Source organism: Phoenix dactylifera, unplaced genomic scaffold (genome assembly GCF_009389715.1).
Source record: "Phoenix dactylifera cultivar Barhee BC4 unplaced genomic scaffold, palm_55x_up_171113_PBpolish2nd_filt_p 000350F, whole genome shotgun sequence".
Lineage (NCBI taxonomy): Eukaryota > Viridiplantae > Streptophyta > Magnoliopsida > Arecales > Arecaceae > Phoenix > Phoenix dactylifera.
The window spans coordinates 339206-353582 of record NW_024067808.1 but is presented as its reverse complement, the minus strand read 5'-3'; the positions used below and the strand labels follow the sequence as shown (position 1 = coordinate 353582).

At 39.2% G+C, this 14377-nt stretch overlaps 1 protein-coding gene and 1 long non-coding RNA gene across 2 annotated transcripts; both read right to left on the bottom strand.

Moving 5' to 3' along the window:
* Window positions 1-3453: 3453 nt before the first annotated feature.
* LOC120105723 lies at window positions 3454-3910 on the bottom strand. The gene is made up of 2 exons (XR_005508039.1): window positions 3774-3910; window positions 3454-3508 (listed from the first exon to the last, which is right to left on the bottom strand). It is a non-coding gene; the product is annotated as an uncharacterized LOC120105723 (long non-coding RNA).
* Window positions 3911-9646: 5736 nt separating this feature from the next.
* Window positions 9647-11096, bottom strand: LOC103698544. Its single transcript, XM_008780575.2, has 2 exons — window positions 10659-11096; window positions 9647-10537 (listed from the first exon to the last, which is right to left on the bottom strand). Exons 1-2 carry the CDS (start codon window positions 11094-11096, stop codon window positions 9647-9649), a joined length of 1329 nt encoding a protein of 442 aa, XP_008778797.2.
* Window positions 11097-14377: the final 3281 nt, after the last annotated feature.

Sequence of the window (14377 nt, the reverse complement as noted above, 5' to 3'; positions counted from 1 at the left end):
CTGAAACAATTTCAATTCTACTCTTAGGGTTCACTGATCACCAAGTGAATGCCTTCGAGTCTCACAATCCACTAGTGACACGTAGCAGTATGTGGTGGCAACCCAGCAGAATGGAATATCTGAACCTCTCGGTGCAGTTAGCATATGATACAGTCCCTCTATTATAGATCCCGACATAACGGAGGTTATAGATAACTTGTCAAACCCCATCATCCGTCTTATGTCTAATTTATTCGATTTCTAGTTTGAGATATGGAAAACTCTTTTTTCAAAATATCTGGCTAGAAATTTATCGAACTCAGTCTCATAAATCATATAGGATCACTGCTAATCTATCAAGGTCGATAGATCCCATCTAGATGCAACCCTATTTCAAAATGAACCTACTACAGTCAATCCGCACTACAAGGACCCGAATGGCTAGGATCCAACTTCATATACTCGTCAAACTATAGCAACCTCACAGTGAATAGCTAAGGTATCGCAGGTCAAAGGACCAGTCATACAACTGCAGCCTAAGTAGTCACTGACGAGTGGATAGACATCTATGTGACTACTTTCTTTGGTCACGCTCAGTACCTTGTTCTCCAACAAGTACTCGCATAATCACTCCAATGTCTCTACATTGTGGACTCGAGACTCGTCCATCTGACTAAGTGATCTGTGCACTAATCTCAGCGGACTGATCACCGTCCCTCATGATGGATCCTTTGATCAGGAGTATTTAGAAATTAATTCCTATTGACACATGCCTCAAATTCTTAACTCCTAAGGAATATGTATCATCATCTATTAATTTCTTGGACGATACAAACATGAATAAAAAAAAATTGCCCAATCTTATTTATTAATAAGTGTCAAATTACAAATTTATGCCCCAGATTACACATATGTGTCAGCCACATTAGCTTCTAGGGTATACTTCTAACAGGAGACTCGGAGTATCTCGGTTTTTCGGATTCCAAGGTGTAGTCGAGGGAGCACTCCGAGCTCGAGGGTCGGAGCGTATGCTGTGTTGCTGGGGTTGGCATCCCGAACTTGGTCGGGACGGGTCGACGTTTATCTGAAGGCATTCCAAACTTGATCGGGCAAGTCGGCGAATGTCTGAAATTGGTGGAGTTTTAGGCGGAATTCCGAGGACGAGCTGGCCCTGGGCTGAAGTGAAGATTCAGTCATTCATTGTTAGTGTTTACTGGGCTGAAACTGGGCGGCCTTTTAGTTGTGGGTTGGACGATCCATTTTTCCCTCTATCACTTCTTAATTAGACATCTCTAATTTGGTTATTTCTAAAAATAATACTAGATCGAAATCTATAAATTCAAATAACAATTTGAATTAGATCTGCCACCGGATTTCTTATTAATATCACTTTGAAGCTTGTTACCTTGTATCATACTTAACTTGAATCAAGGTCGGCTTGAGCTAGGTAAGAAAATTTTCCAAATATTAGACCTCTCATATTTGGGTGTGAGATGAAGAGTTATGTTCACCATTAAGTGTTTTCCAATGCACCGAGAAAATTATCATAAGCAATGTGCGAGTTTTAAAATTAGTTCCATATATATCCAAAAGTTGGCACTAGTTTTCACATTGTTGTAGGCATAAACCATATAATTGGGTGTGCCTGCAATTGGTTTATTTGTAAGTAAGTAAACAAACAAACAAAAAAACAAACAATAAATAAATAAATAAGGAAGGAAGCTAATTGCCGGACGTGGCTCCATCTCCATGGCTACATCCACTCCAACTCAATAATTTGATGAATTACCATACCAGAAGACACTTGCAAAAAATCTCAAAACTATCCCTTTTCTTCCCCTTTTCAATTAAAATATATAATTTTTGCTTATGTACCATCCTAAATATTAAAATTTATGCCAATGCCCTTCCAAAATTGATATTTGCATGTATACCCTCATCAAACACTTATTTTATATATACTACAAGAAAATACATATTCAGCGACTAAGATTCTAGTCGCCGAATAACCATATTTGGTCGCTGAAACCTTTTCGCGACTAGCATACCCTTCATTGCTGAACCCTAGTCACTGAAAGATTTTGGCGACCAATATTGTGTGGTCACCTAAGGTACACCAACAACGACCAACGTTTGGTTGCCGAAGAAAATTATCAGCGACCAAATCTGTTGTCGTTAATTTCAACGCCGACCAAATAGTTGGTTGTGGAAGGTTTGTCTTCCGCTACCAAAAAATGATCACTGAATGTTTATCTTCCCCAACCAATAGTTTGGTCGCAGAATGTATTGGAATGCATTGGTAACAAATATTTTTTGGTGGCAGAAAGTATTAACCTGTATTTAATTAACAATTCAAATTATAAGCTTAATATTTATTTTTGGGCTCATTCCAAATCCTGTACAACCAACACAGCCTATCCAATATCCATATTGCACAATACATTTGCTCATCCAAATAGAAGTATACACAATGTTGGAGAATCCATAATCATTCATTATAAATATCATCATCTATAAGTCTAAAGTCAAGCATACCTATTAACCGTACATCGCAATGTTTCATCCATACCATATGCTAAGGTGATAATCATCACCAAACACATCAAAATGTAAATTAAAAATCCCAAAATATCTGATCTTGCTATTCATTCAAACAACCCTCATGTAGATAAAAATATTCTTATACCAAAAACTGGATTCTGTTTGTAGACAACTCCACCATGATCATCTGAACAAAAGCTATCCATGTACCAGAAACTAGATTTCACATGCTCATAACTCAATCATGTATTTGAGAAAGCAAAAAAGAATATACAATCAATAACCACATGTGAAAAATAATAAACTAAAATTCAAGTATAAGTTCACAATGATATTTCGCTTAATTTGGTCAAAATCTCTAAATATCCTACGTAATATAAATAAGAATGCATACCAACGAGTATTTGTACCACCAGTTGAATACATGGCCCCATCATGATGGATAGATGACTGTGCGTTTGAGTCTTTTCCTTTAAGAACTCTGTCACCATGCTTGTAAGATGTGCAATTTGCTTCTGTTCTTCCTCTCGCTCTTTCTTTTCCTCCTCACACTCTCTCCTCTCCTATTCCAATTGCCTCCGCAGCTCCTCATGCTCCATCTCACGCTCCATCTTCATCTCCTCCATCTCAGGTTTAAGTTTCTGCAATTTTCCAACATGGTCTTGTGACACATGACTAGGTGTGGAAGAAGATGAAGAGGGCTTCGGCCCAACTCCAAATCCAAGAATGTATCTCTTTCTTTTTCCAAGTGCCTGCCTAGACATCTCCTCCGATGTTAATTGCACACCGGATTGGGAAGTTTCTTCTCGCAAGCTCAACATCTTTTACTGTCAATGCAAAGGTAAAAATAGAATTAAATGTACATAATCTTGCAAAAGCAGAAACTGATTTAAATGATTATTGTGATTTTAGATACCTACATGTTTCACGGCGCAAATAGGATCAATCCACTCTTTGTTCTTCTTGGTATGAGTTTTCTTATAGAATTCTGGAAATTCAAAATTTTCAGAACCATTAAACTCCGACTGCAAAGTGTAATTTAGATTAACATATGCCACTACATAATAAGAAAACTAGAATAACTGTTAGATCTACTTGCATAAAAGAATTCCAAAAATATACTTGCAGCAAACTAGAATAAAAAATCTACTTGTAGCAAATTGTCTATTTTACAATAGCCAAAACTATCCCATAGACTGTTTCACAGGTAGTTCACTAAAAATATAGCCAGTATATACTCAAAAACATATTACCGGTATAGTCATTGTTGCAACAAATGACCGAGATCCTGAACAATGATTGTACTCAAGCTTTTTCCTATTCTTTCTGCCAGCTTTTGATCCCACCTTCAAAAAAATACAAATTAAAAATCTAAAGAAAACATTATGATCAAATATTATATATATAAACTCTGAAGCACTAAATATGTAAGTTACCTTGTGTTCTTTGCTTTTCCACACATCGTCAATTAAGTGGCGCCAATCCTCTTGAGTCACATGTTCGTATGGATGACTATAAGGGTCCACATGTAAGATGTTCTTAAGATGCTTGTAATGCAATTTCATATTGTGCCTCCAATTTCTATGAATATTGTAGCATTTTCGGTGGACAGCTTGCTGAGCTACTAGATTGCCATGATAATCATCCGAGATTTTGAACTTGTCCTAAAAACATAAGTAAAATCATTATGTAGTATGATCAATGCAACTAGTACAAGTACCTAAAAAAATATTGTGCAATAAATAATTACAAGGACAGATTGTATGATAGCAGATTGAGTAGCCTCGTCTATGTGCTGCCACGTCGGTATGCCCTTAATTGGACACATTCTCCTAATATACACCCGCAACAGATTGGCTACCTTTGGGGCATTAATACCACATAAAGCATTCCACTCATCAAGTACTGGAATAGTGAGCTTTTCTCCGCCATTCTGGGCAATGAGCTTATCAATTCTTTTCCCAACTGTCTTACCCCGCACGCACTTTGATGATGAACCTGCTAAAATACTTAAATACTTTAGGCCATAAGACAAACCTGGTAGTGATAGATAAAGAGAACGCAAAAAAAAAATACAAAACCACTGAAATACCATCATTTTACCAAGAGTATCTTAGCAATAACAAGATTCAGAAAGATGAGTTTTCTCACCCATGCTGTTGGCAATAATAGGTGGACTTGAAAGCTCGTGGGTTTGCTGGGTAGAAAAGGTGGGGAGCAGAGTAGGTTGGGCAGCCATCACGGGCACAAGTTCAGCATCTCCAGAAGAATCAGTCCTTCATTATCAGATGGCAGATACTCTTCATCATCATCGCCATTGCTAATCTTGTTCGGTCCTTCATTATCATTCTGATTTGAACCAAACAATGCCTTGGACATGCCCGGTATGCCAAGAGCCTCTAATCTCATTGAGTTCATTTCAATCCTTTTTTGCCTTTGCCTTTCATATCCCGTCAGCTTCTGGGACAAGCACCCAGGCTTCACAAATTTTTTACCTACTTTGTGCATCTTTCACAATAAAAACCAGACAGATACATTACATTCAGCCATAAAGAAATATGGAGTAAAAAGTACATCACACTCTCCATAAAAAACAGAAGCATGTAAGATAAAAATGGACGATTTTCATTAACATAAAAATGTGTTCAACTTTGCTATAGATAGATCATTAGAGAAATATATCATGGCTCTAAATCTAGATATGTATAACTGTCACTATCAATCTCTTCTTCTTCATCGCTAGGCTCCTCCATTACTTCATCGATACTCCCCCCGGCTTGATCTCGCCCACGGCACTGCAAAATGACCTCCTCTTGAATAATTTCAGCATCAATATCATATCTGCGCAAATCCATTGTGGTTGGCTCTTCAATGGAAATTGGTTCAACGTCATTGGTTTCATCTTGTTGGAATGCATGATTGAGAACAATGGTTTCTTCAATATCATTGGGTTCTAAATCACTCATCTGTGGCACATCCCATATACCTCGATGCTTGAATCTTTGGACAACTTTCTGTTAGATGTATGCCCTAGAAGCCAATATAGCAGACACATTATTAATTTTAGAACATAAATTTATACTTGACTTTATTATTATTGAATAATAAATGGGCATCTTTTCATTCATATTGTGTATGTGTCTATGAATCGTCCAAGAAATTAATAAGATGATGATACATATTCTAAAGAGTTGAGAATTTGAGCCATGTATCATTGGTGATTAATTTCTAAATGCTCCTGATCAATGGATCATTACGAGAACGGTGATCGATCCGATCAGTGCACAGATCGCTTTCCTTATGGATGGACGAGACTCGATCCACAGTGTAGGGACACTAAAGTGATAGTGCAGGTGCTTGTTAGAGAATAAGGGTACTGAGCGTGACCAAGACAAGAAGTCACTTGGATGTCTATCCACTCGTCAATGACTTGCTTGATGTTGCAGTAATGTGACTGGTCCTTTGACCTGCGGTGCTTCGGCTACTCACAGTGAGGTTATTGTAGTTTGACTACACATATACATGGTCTCTAGTCATATGGATCCTTGTAGTGTAGATTGGCTGCAGTAGGTTCACTGTAGGAGTAGGGTATGCACCTACATGAAATCTATCGATCTTGATAGATGAGGAGTGATCCTATATGATTTACAAGACTGAGTTCTAAGACCTTGGCCAGGGCAGTATATACAGTGGAGAAAGAGTTTTCCACTCTCGAACTCAAGTCGAATAAATCTAGACATATGACAGACAACGGAGTTTGACGAGTTAACCATGACCTCTGGTCTGTAGGGATCCACGATAGAAGGACTGTATCATATGATAACTGCACCTAGAGGTTCATCATTCTATTCTGCTGGGTCGCCACTACATACTGCTAGGTGTCACTGGTGGAGGTGAGACTCAAAGGGATCATCTCGATGGTCGATAATCCCTGGTGAGTTGAGTTGAAATTGTTTCAACCCATTAAAAGAAGTTTTCAATGATATTGTGATAGAGATCGCAATATATCTCACTACCAGTCAGAATAGAACCTATGGGGTCACACACATTAGAGGTATTGACTGATCCGATGGTTGAATGTGATTAGGAATCACAAATAATCAATTAGATTGATAAATGGATAACCTGCTAAGAGTTAGTGGTTGGAAGAAGGAACAATTGCAATCGGATTGCAATTTAATTTAATTAATTAGATTTAATTAATTGGACTTGATCATGAATCCTACTTGGAGTAGGATCCTTGGAGTCCTAATTAGATTAGGATTTCAAATTAAATTAGAGTCCTACTAGGAGTAGGATTTCTTAAGTCCTAATTGTCTTAGGGCTGAAATTTAAACAAGTCCTGATTAGATTAGGATTTTCTTAAGTCCTAATTAATTTTAAATTTAATCTAATTAATTTTATGACTCCTAATTAGATTTGGATTGAAGAGTTTAATAGAGTCATGGTTCAATTAAATCCTAATTAGATTAGGATAAGGAGGAAATTGAAATGGGTTCATAAAAATCCTATTTTGAATAGGATTGGACTTATAAAATGAACCCAAATTAAATCACCCTTTAATTTGATTAAATGTGGATTTAATTGGACTTGAGGGAGGGGCCCACGCCCCTCCCCTTGGTGCTTGTGTGAGAAGAAAAGGAGGGGGCTACGCCCCTCCTTGCTTGCCACCTAAAGGGATAAGAATGAGTTCCTTAAAAATAGGAACTCATCTTTATCCCTTAAGGCATTAAAAGAGCATGGGAATTTCGGCCACTATTCAAGGTTTTTCCTCCTCATTCCAGCCGTGAGCATCCTCCTCCATCTTTCTCCTTTGAGCCGCAATCAAGAGAAGAAAAAGGAAAGCCTAGGACGCCCTCTTCCTTCTTCATCTTAGTTCAAAAAGAAGGAAAAGAAAAAGGCTGCGCAGAGGCATTCAATCTTCTTCCCTGGTTCTTCTTTCTTACTATTCCTCTCAAGCCAATCAAAGGTTGATTCAAAGGAGAGGACTTCAGCCATCAATAGCCTTCTCTGCAAGGGACCTAGCACCCCGGGAAGATTCAAAGGCTTCGATCGACTCATTACTTCGTGTGGATACCCGTAGAGGCCGGATGCGTGTGCGGCTTTCACTGAGCCTTGATCAAATACCACGTAAATCAGATTTGCGGAGACCATCTACCCGCACAAGGTGAAGATCTGATATTCTTAATGATTTTAAAATGGTTTAAAATAATTTAATTCTAATCTATCTACAAACGAAAGGTTTTAAAACACGTTCATGCGATGAATGGATCCCGCATATGTTTTTCCGCTGCAATCTGAAAATTATTTCGAAATTTTCATGGCATATGAGGGATGCTAACACTTTCCAATTGCCACGTCTCTCTGCAGTGTCATTAATATAGAATACTTGCTGCACTTGACTCGGTAGTACAAAAGAATCATCTTTGTACCACTGACTTCTTGTATCAATGCTAGTGCAAAGCGCATCAATGCAGAAAGTTTTTTTACTTCCAGTGTTGAACCATTCGCATTGGAACAAAATGACTCGTTGTCCGAACATATATGTTAATTCTCAAACTTTGCACAAGTAACCGTAGAAGTCAATCGGTTGCCCTTCGTGGTCCCCTTCAACAACTAACCCACTATTTTGGCTTTTACGGCGATTGTCACGTTTAATGGTATGGAATCGGACACCGTTACAAAAGCACCCTGAATATATGTTGACTATCGAACGAGGACCGTTGGCCAATGACCATAATTCATTAGTAGCTTCTGGTGATCACTGGTTTCGAAGTTGAGTCATCTATAACAAAAAAGTGACATAATATGTTAGTTCACTTTCAAATATAAGGATAACTCAAGGTGCCTACATGTTAATTAATTTTGCTTACGCAATCTTTGAACCACTTGGGAAATTCTTTACGTTGTCTGTTTGTGATGTCAACTTCACTCTCACCTTGTATGTAGTTCTTGTGTTCCCTATTCGACATTCCGTAACGTATAAGTAATATATAAGACTAAAACAACTAAATATACAATAGCTGAACCTTAATAAGCAAGTTAAAAAAACATACTCTCGATATCGATCCACTTCTGAACTATTGTATAAGACAAACCATTCAGCCATCTCAAGTTCATTGACCGGCACATCAGGTCCCCTTTGGATTAACCCAAATGGTCGGGCACTTTGAGTAAAGACTGCTAACCCCGTGCCACGATCACCACCGTCATCATTCCTTTCTTCTCTGTTAAACACTATTTCGATTCCATCGAGGTACATTGAGCAAAATGTTGTACTCTCTTTAGAAATATAAGCCTCAGCGATAGAACCTTCTGGGTGATCTCGATTGGCAACAAATCCTTTTAGAACTCCGAGTAACCTACGATAAATAATAGCTCAATGCTAGAAAAATTCTTACATGTACAATAATATACATGATTATTATTCCTACTATATGGTTGCAAACAATTACCTTTCAATTGGATACATCCATCGATATTGCACTGGCCCTCCAAGAATAGCCTCGTGAGGCAAGTGAATAGCTAGATGAACCATGACATCAAGGAAGGTAGGAGAGAAAATCTTCTCAAGCTTGCAAAGAATAAGAACAATTTGGTCCTCTAATTTTTTCAAATCAGCTATTTTTAATGCCTTGGAGCACAATTGCTCAAAGAAATTGCCTAACTGAAATAATGCAGTATTAAGTTCTTTGTTGAGGTACCCACGCATTCCAACTGGAAGAAGGCGTTGCAAAAGAATATGATAGTCATGACTTTTCAGACCCGATAATTTACCACCTTGAGTACTTACATAGCTAGAGATGTTTGCCACATAGCCATCTGGAAACTTAATCGATTTTAAAAAATCACAAAACCCTTGTCTCTCTTGTGGGGATAATGTGTACAATGCTGGAGGCTTCTCATAAGATTCGTTCGTCCGCTTTTTTAGGTGTAACTCATTCTGTATACCCATATTTGCCAAATCCATGCGTGCTTTTTCTGTATCCTTGCATTTTCCATCTACGCCCAGTAATGTCCCAACAATATTTTCTGCAATGTTCTTTTCTATGTGCATGATATCCAAGTTGTGACGCAGCTTGAGTGTTTTCCAATAAGGGAGATCAAACAAAATACTTTTCTTGGCTCAAATCGTGTCATCATCTTTGCCCCTTTTTCTTTTCTTATTAATGCTTGGATGCTTGCCCAATGGCTTGTATGTCCCTGAATTAATTTGCTCCAAGATCTCTTCTCCCGTGAACTCTCGTGGCCTTGACCTATCCTCACTTTTACCATTAAAGAGCTTGCTCTTTCGCCATATGTGGTTCTCAGGCAAGAAACGCCTCACACCCATATAACCAATCTTACTCCTCAAACGTTCTGATGAAGCATCTTTGTTACAAATGAGACAAGCCAAATAACCTTTTGTTGGCCATCCAGACATGTTACCATATGCAGGAAAGTCATTAATGGTCCACTTGAGAGCAGCATGCATTCTAAATGTACTTCCACTAGAGGCATCATAAGTTTGCACACCATTCTTCCAAAGCTCTTTCAACTCATCAATTAATGGCCTCAAGTAAACATCTATTTCTTTACCGGGAGCCATTTTTTCGGGAATAAGCAATGACAGCATACAAAATTGCTTTTTTATATACTTCCAAGGTGGAAGATTATAAGGCATCACGATAACGGGCCACATACTGTATGATGTGCTCATATTTCCAAAAGGATTGAAACCATCGGTGGCTAGCCCTAACCTCACATTCCGCAGATCCTTGGAAAACTCAGGATGTTGCCGATCAAAGTTCTTCCATTCCTCCCCATCAGCCGGATGTCTTGATGTTTCGTCATCCACTCGCTTCTCCTTGTGCCATCTCATATCTACAGCTATTTTCGGGGACAAAAATAAGCGCTTCAATCTCGGTGTCAGAGAAAAGTACCACAAAATTTTATGAGGGATCTTCTTACTATTACCATCATTCAGCTTATATCTAGGCTCATCACATATAGGGCATTTCTCCAGGTTCACATTCTCCTTCCAAAAAAGAGCACAATCATAGCACATATCCCAAACCCAAATCTCGTAAAAATTTCTTGACTTCATAAAGGGTCCATGGAACAGACTTATCACACTTCGGTAGAATTTTCTTATATACCTTCATGTTCATATCAAAAGAGGAGTTGCTCCACTGGTTGTCCACCTTAATATGAAGCATCTTAATAACAAATGATAATACTATAAAAGTTTTGCAACTAGGATAAACGGGTCGTTGAGCATCATCGAACAACTTATCAAAATTCTGTGCATCCTCCCTCCCCAAGTTATTAGGCAATTTGTCAATATCGTCATTCATGAAAGCGCCCATGTAAACAGCTTCCAGCATATTAGACAATTCGTCCCTATCATCGGTGCCATCCCCAGCCATTCTATCCTCAACACCTCCACCATTGTCACAGTTAGCATCATTTGAAACACAAGATTGATGCACGTGAACGAATTCTCCATGTTGCACCCAAGTCTTGTAAGAAGGCGAGATTCCTTTTAACATCAAATGAATCTTGACAACTTGAATGCTTCGTTTTTTGTCATACATGCAGTCGACACAAGGACACCAAATATCATTTGCTGAGCCTAAATTTGCTACCACAAATTTAATAAAAGACTTCACCCCTTCTCTATACTCTTTACTCTTTATTCTATTTTTTCATTGTCATCCAACTCTTGTCCATTTTGACTGACCTGCAAAGTACTTCATCAAGTTAGATTGATTAGTTTATAGATTTATTTTTGTATCCTGCAAAAAAGTTGCAGTAGAAAACCAGGGGTGGCCCAATGCATTTGGGGGCCTAAGACAAATTCAATGAATGAGGCCTTTTCTTTTTTTTTATTATAATAATAATAAATTTTAATAAGTACAAAATAGTAAAAAAAATGATATGAAAATAGATAGCTGTCAAGTATACTATTTCAACAAAGATGCATGAATCTAACAAAGATAGACAAGAAGCCTCTTCAGTTTAATATAATCCTTGAATAGAAGCATGCAAAAATAATTAGTTTAAAAGAAGTCCCATCCCACCATCTTCCATCTCCCCTTCGATACCCAAGCTACATCACAACATGGCAACCATTCAACCCAAACAGAAAGGAGAAGAAACAAAGAGGATAAAATTAAAAGAATCTCCACCCTTTAAGAAGTCCATCTGCAATCCCCCTATCTTTCTTCCCGATGGCCCAGCTGGATCAGGAGTAACGTGAGGGAAGGAAAACCAAGACCAAAACCAAAAAAGTGAAGGGATGAAAGATAAGAGCGGCTTCAGACGTGTATCAAGCCAACCAAATTCCTCCCCTCTCTTTCTCTCCACCCAAAACAAAACTACTGTCCCCAAATCCCTCCTCGCTCCCTCTCCCTGCCGGCCCAAGAAAAGGCCCTCGCCCCAAATCCCCTTCGCCTCCTCGTTCTCTCTCCCTGCCGCCCTGACTGGAATGGACCTGGCGAAGGAGGAGAAGCCCTCTGCGGTGGCTACGGCGGCGGCAAAGGAGGAGAAGCCCTCCATGGTGGCTGCGGTGGCTGCGGCGGCGGTGAAGGAGGAGAAACCCTCCTGGGTTTCTTCTTCTCCCGCCTCGCCTCCAAATCTCCTGACAATCCAGCCCCGACGACCCCCACCTCTCCGCGGTGGCTGCAGTGGCTGCCGTAGCGGTGAAGGAGGAGAAACCCTCCTGGGTTTCTTCTTCTCCCGCCTCGCCTCCAAATCTCCCGACAACCCGGCCCCGACGACCCCCACCTCTTCGTGGTGGCTGCGGTGGCTGCAGCGGTGGCGAAGGAGGAGAAGCCCTGCTGGGTTTCTTCTTCTCCCGCCTCGCCTCCAAATCTCTCGACAACTCGGCCCTGACGACCCCCACCTCTCCCTCTCCCTCTTGGCCTCTGCTAAATCAAATTCCAGAGGAGACATACCTTGGGACGCCGACGCCGAAGAGACAAGCGAACGGGCGAAGGACGCGATGGGTGAAGGCAAGGAGATAAAGACGAATTGAGGAATAGGGAATTAGCTAGGGTTTGTTTGGTTTCTCACACGTCCCCTACATGCATACGTTTCTCGACTACATTTTTTTTAGTCGCTGGTGTTGGAAATTGTATCCTAAATGTCAATCGTCAGCATATTGATGATTGAATTTTGTAAATAAATTGACAAATTAATAAAGTATTATTTGGCATTATTCATCATTTCATCTTCAAATGAACTCTTATATGATGAAGTCCTTAGGACTTATGTTATGATAAAGGAGGATTTATCTTTGAGTCCTTAAACTTGTTGGCGACCAAATGATATGTTGTTACTAGGACGACAACATTATCGAGATTAGGTCGTTGTGTGACATATACGTTGGTTGTCTTCTTAACCAAGGAGTGTGGAGACACTGGTATGCCATACAGGTGAAGTGTAGGAGTACATTTTACTGAACGTGACCAATTCCGGAACGCTCTACTGTCAAGAGATGTTCCGAGTGGATATGGGTATAAGTTTGGCCCTTTGACCTGAGATCGCAACCTGTGACTAGTAAGCAACTCACTGTACTTTGGTACCGGATACCTGAATTTCTAATTCAATGACGGAAGATCACTGGGTGCAGTCAAGTACTTGCGTAGTCAGTTGTGAGTCGAGATGGAATTGACCCCTCCTGCAAACAGGAGATAATGTCTTGTGATTAATTTAGCAAAACCTTGGCCAGGGTAATCCCAGTGAGGAGTCACGGGATATCTAAAGTTAATCACATGGATGTACTAATTATAGGGTTGACAGTGAGCTCTAAGTCATCCTGGCATTAGGAGTCAAAGGGATTGAATTATACAGTAACCATAGTCTAGGATTTCAGAATATTTGCTTCACATATATTCGGCCTATCCGGACGTCGGGTACCATTGCTAGATAGTCACATTGATTAGTATAGGAAGACGTTCCTATACTACCGGCTTAGGTTCGAACCTATGAGGTCACACGCATAGAAGTTTCTAGGTTGATCAAATGGCTGATTGATGATTAAGAATCATTCAGGGATAATTTGGTCAATTCGATTGACAAATTATCCAAAGCAAAAATTGTATTAAAATAATTATTGAATTATTGGAGGATTAATTAGTAATTAGATTGCTAATGAACTCAATTTGATTGAGTAAATTGGGCTTAGGTTGAGCTAAATTGAATAGGATTCAATTTGGGCTGCATCAGGGTTTGACCTAATTGGATTGGGTTCAACCCAAGTAGATTGAGCTTGACCCAATTGATGGGACTTGACCCAATTGGATTGGGCTTGATCCAAATCAATTAGAAGACCTTATTTGATGAGGATTATGAGTCCAAATAATCAGAATTGGATAAGGAGAAGAATCCCTAAATTTTAGGAACCCATCCTTATCTTCTTGAAGAAGAATGACACCTTAATTTATTTCCAATATTTTCTACGCCTATCCTCTTTATTTTTAGCCAAAAATTGGTGTCAGAAGAGAGGAGGCGTGGGGATATAATTCCTATAAAAATGGTGCCTTAAATCTTTCTAGAAAGATTTAGATGAATTTCCTAATTTGTAGCGATTGCATGGTGCATAAAATAGGGTGGTCTGCGGCTGAACTTTGGACGCATGAATTCCTATCTTTTAGGGATCCAAAATGCATGAAATTTGGATATGTCTATCTCCTCTTAGCTGCCAAACCACCAGAATTTTTTGGGAATTTTATCAGCCAAATTAGTTGGCTAAATTAGGTGTGATACGTGGGGGGATCTTTTGGCTATAAAAGACCCCCATGCCTTGGGTTCAATATATACCATATTTAGAGGTTTCAAAAAATTCTAAAAAAATTCCCTGAGGGCCTCCATC

What these genes read in the sequence shown, in the direction of transcription:
- LOC103698544 (XM_008780575.2), bottom strand. Translation starts at nt 11,096, where the DNA reads ATGTATGACAAAAAACGAAGCATTCAAGTTGTCAAGATTCATTTGATG. An exon ending in CTTTTGATATGAACATGAAG is followed by an intron (nt 10,538 to 10,658) that starts GTATATAAGAAA and finishes CTTTTTTGGAAG; the next exon opens with GAGAATGTGAACCTGGAGAA.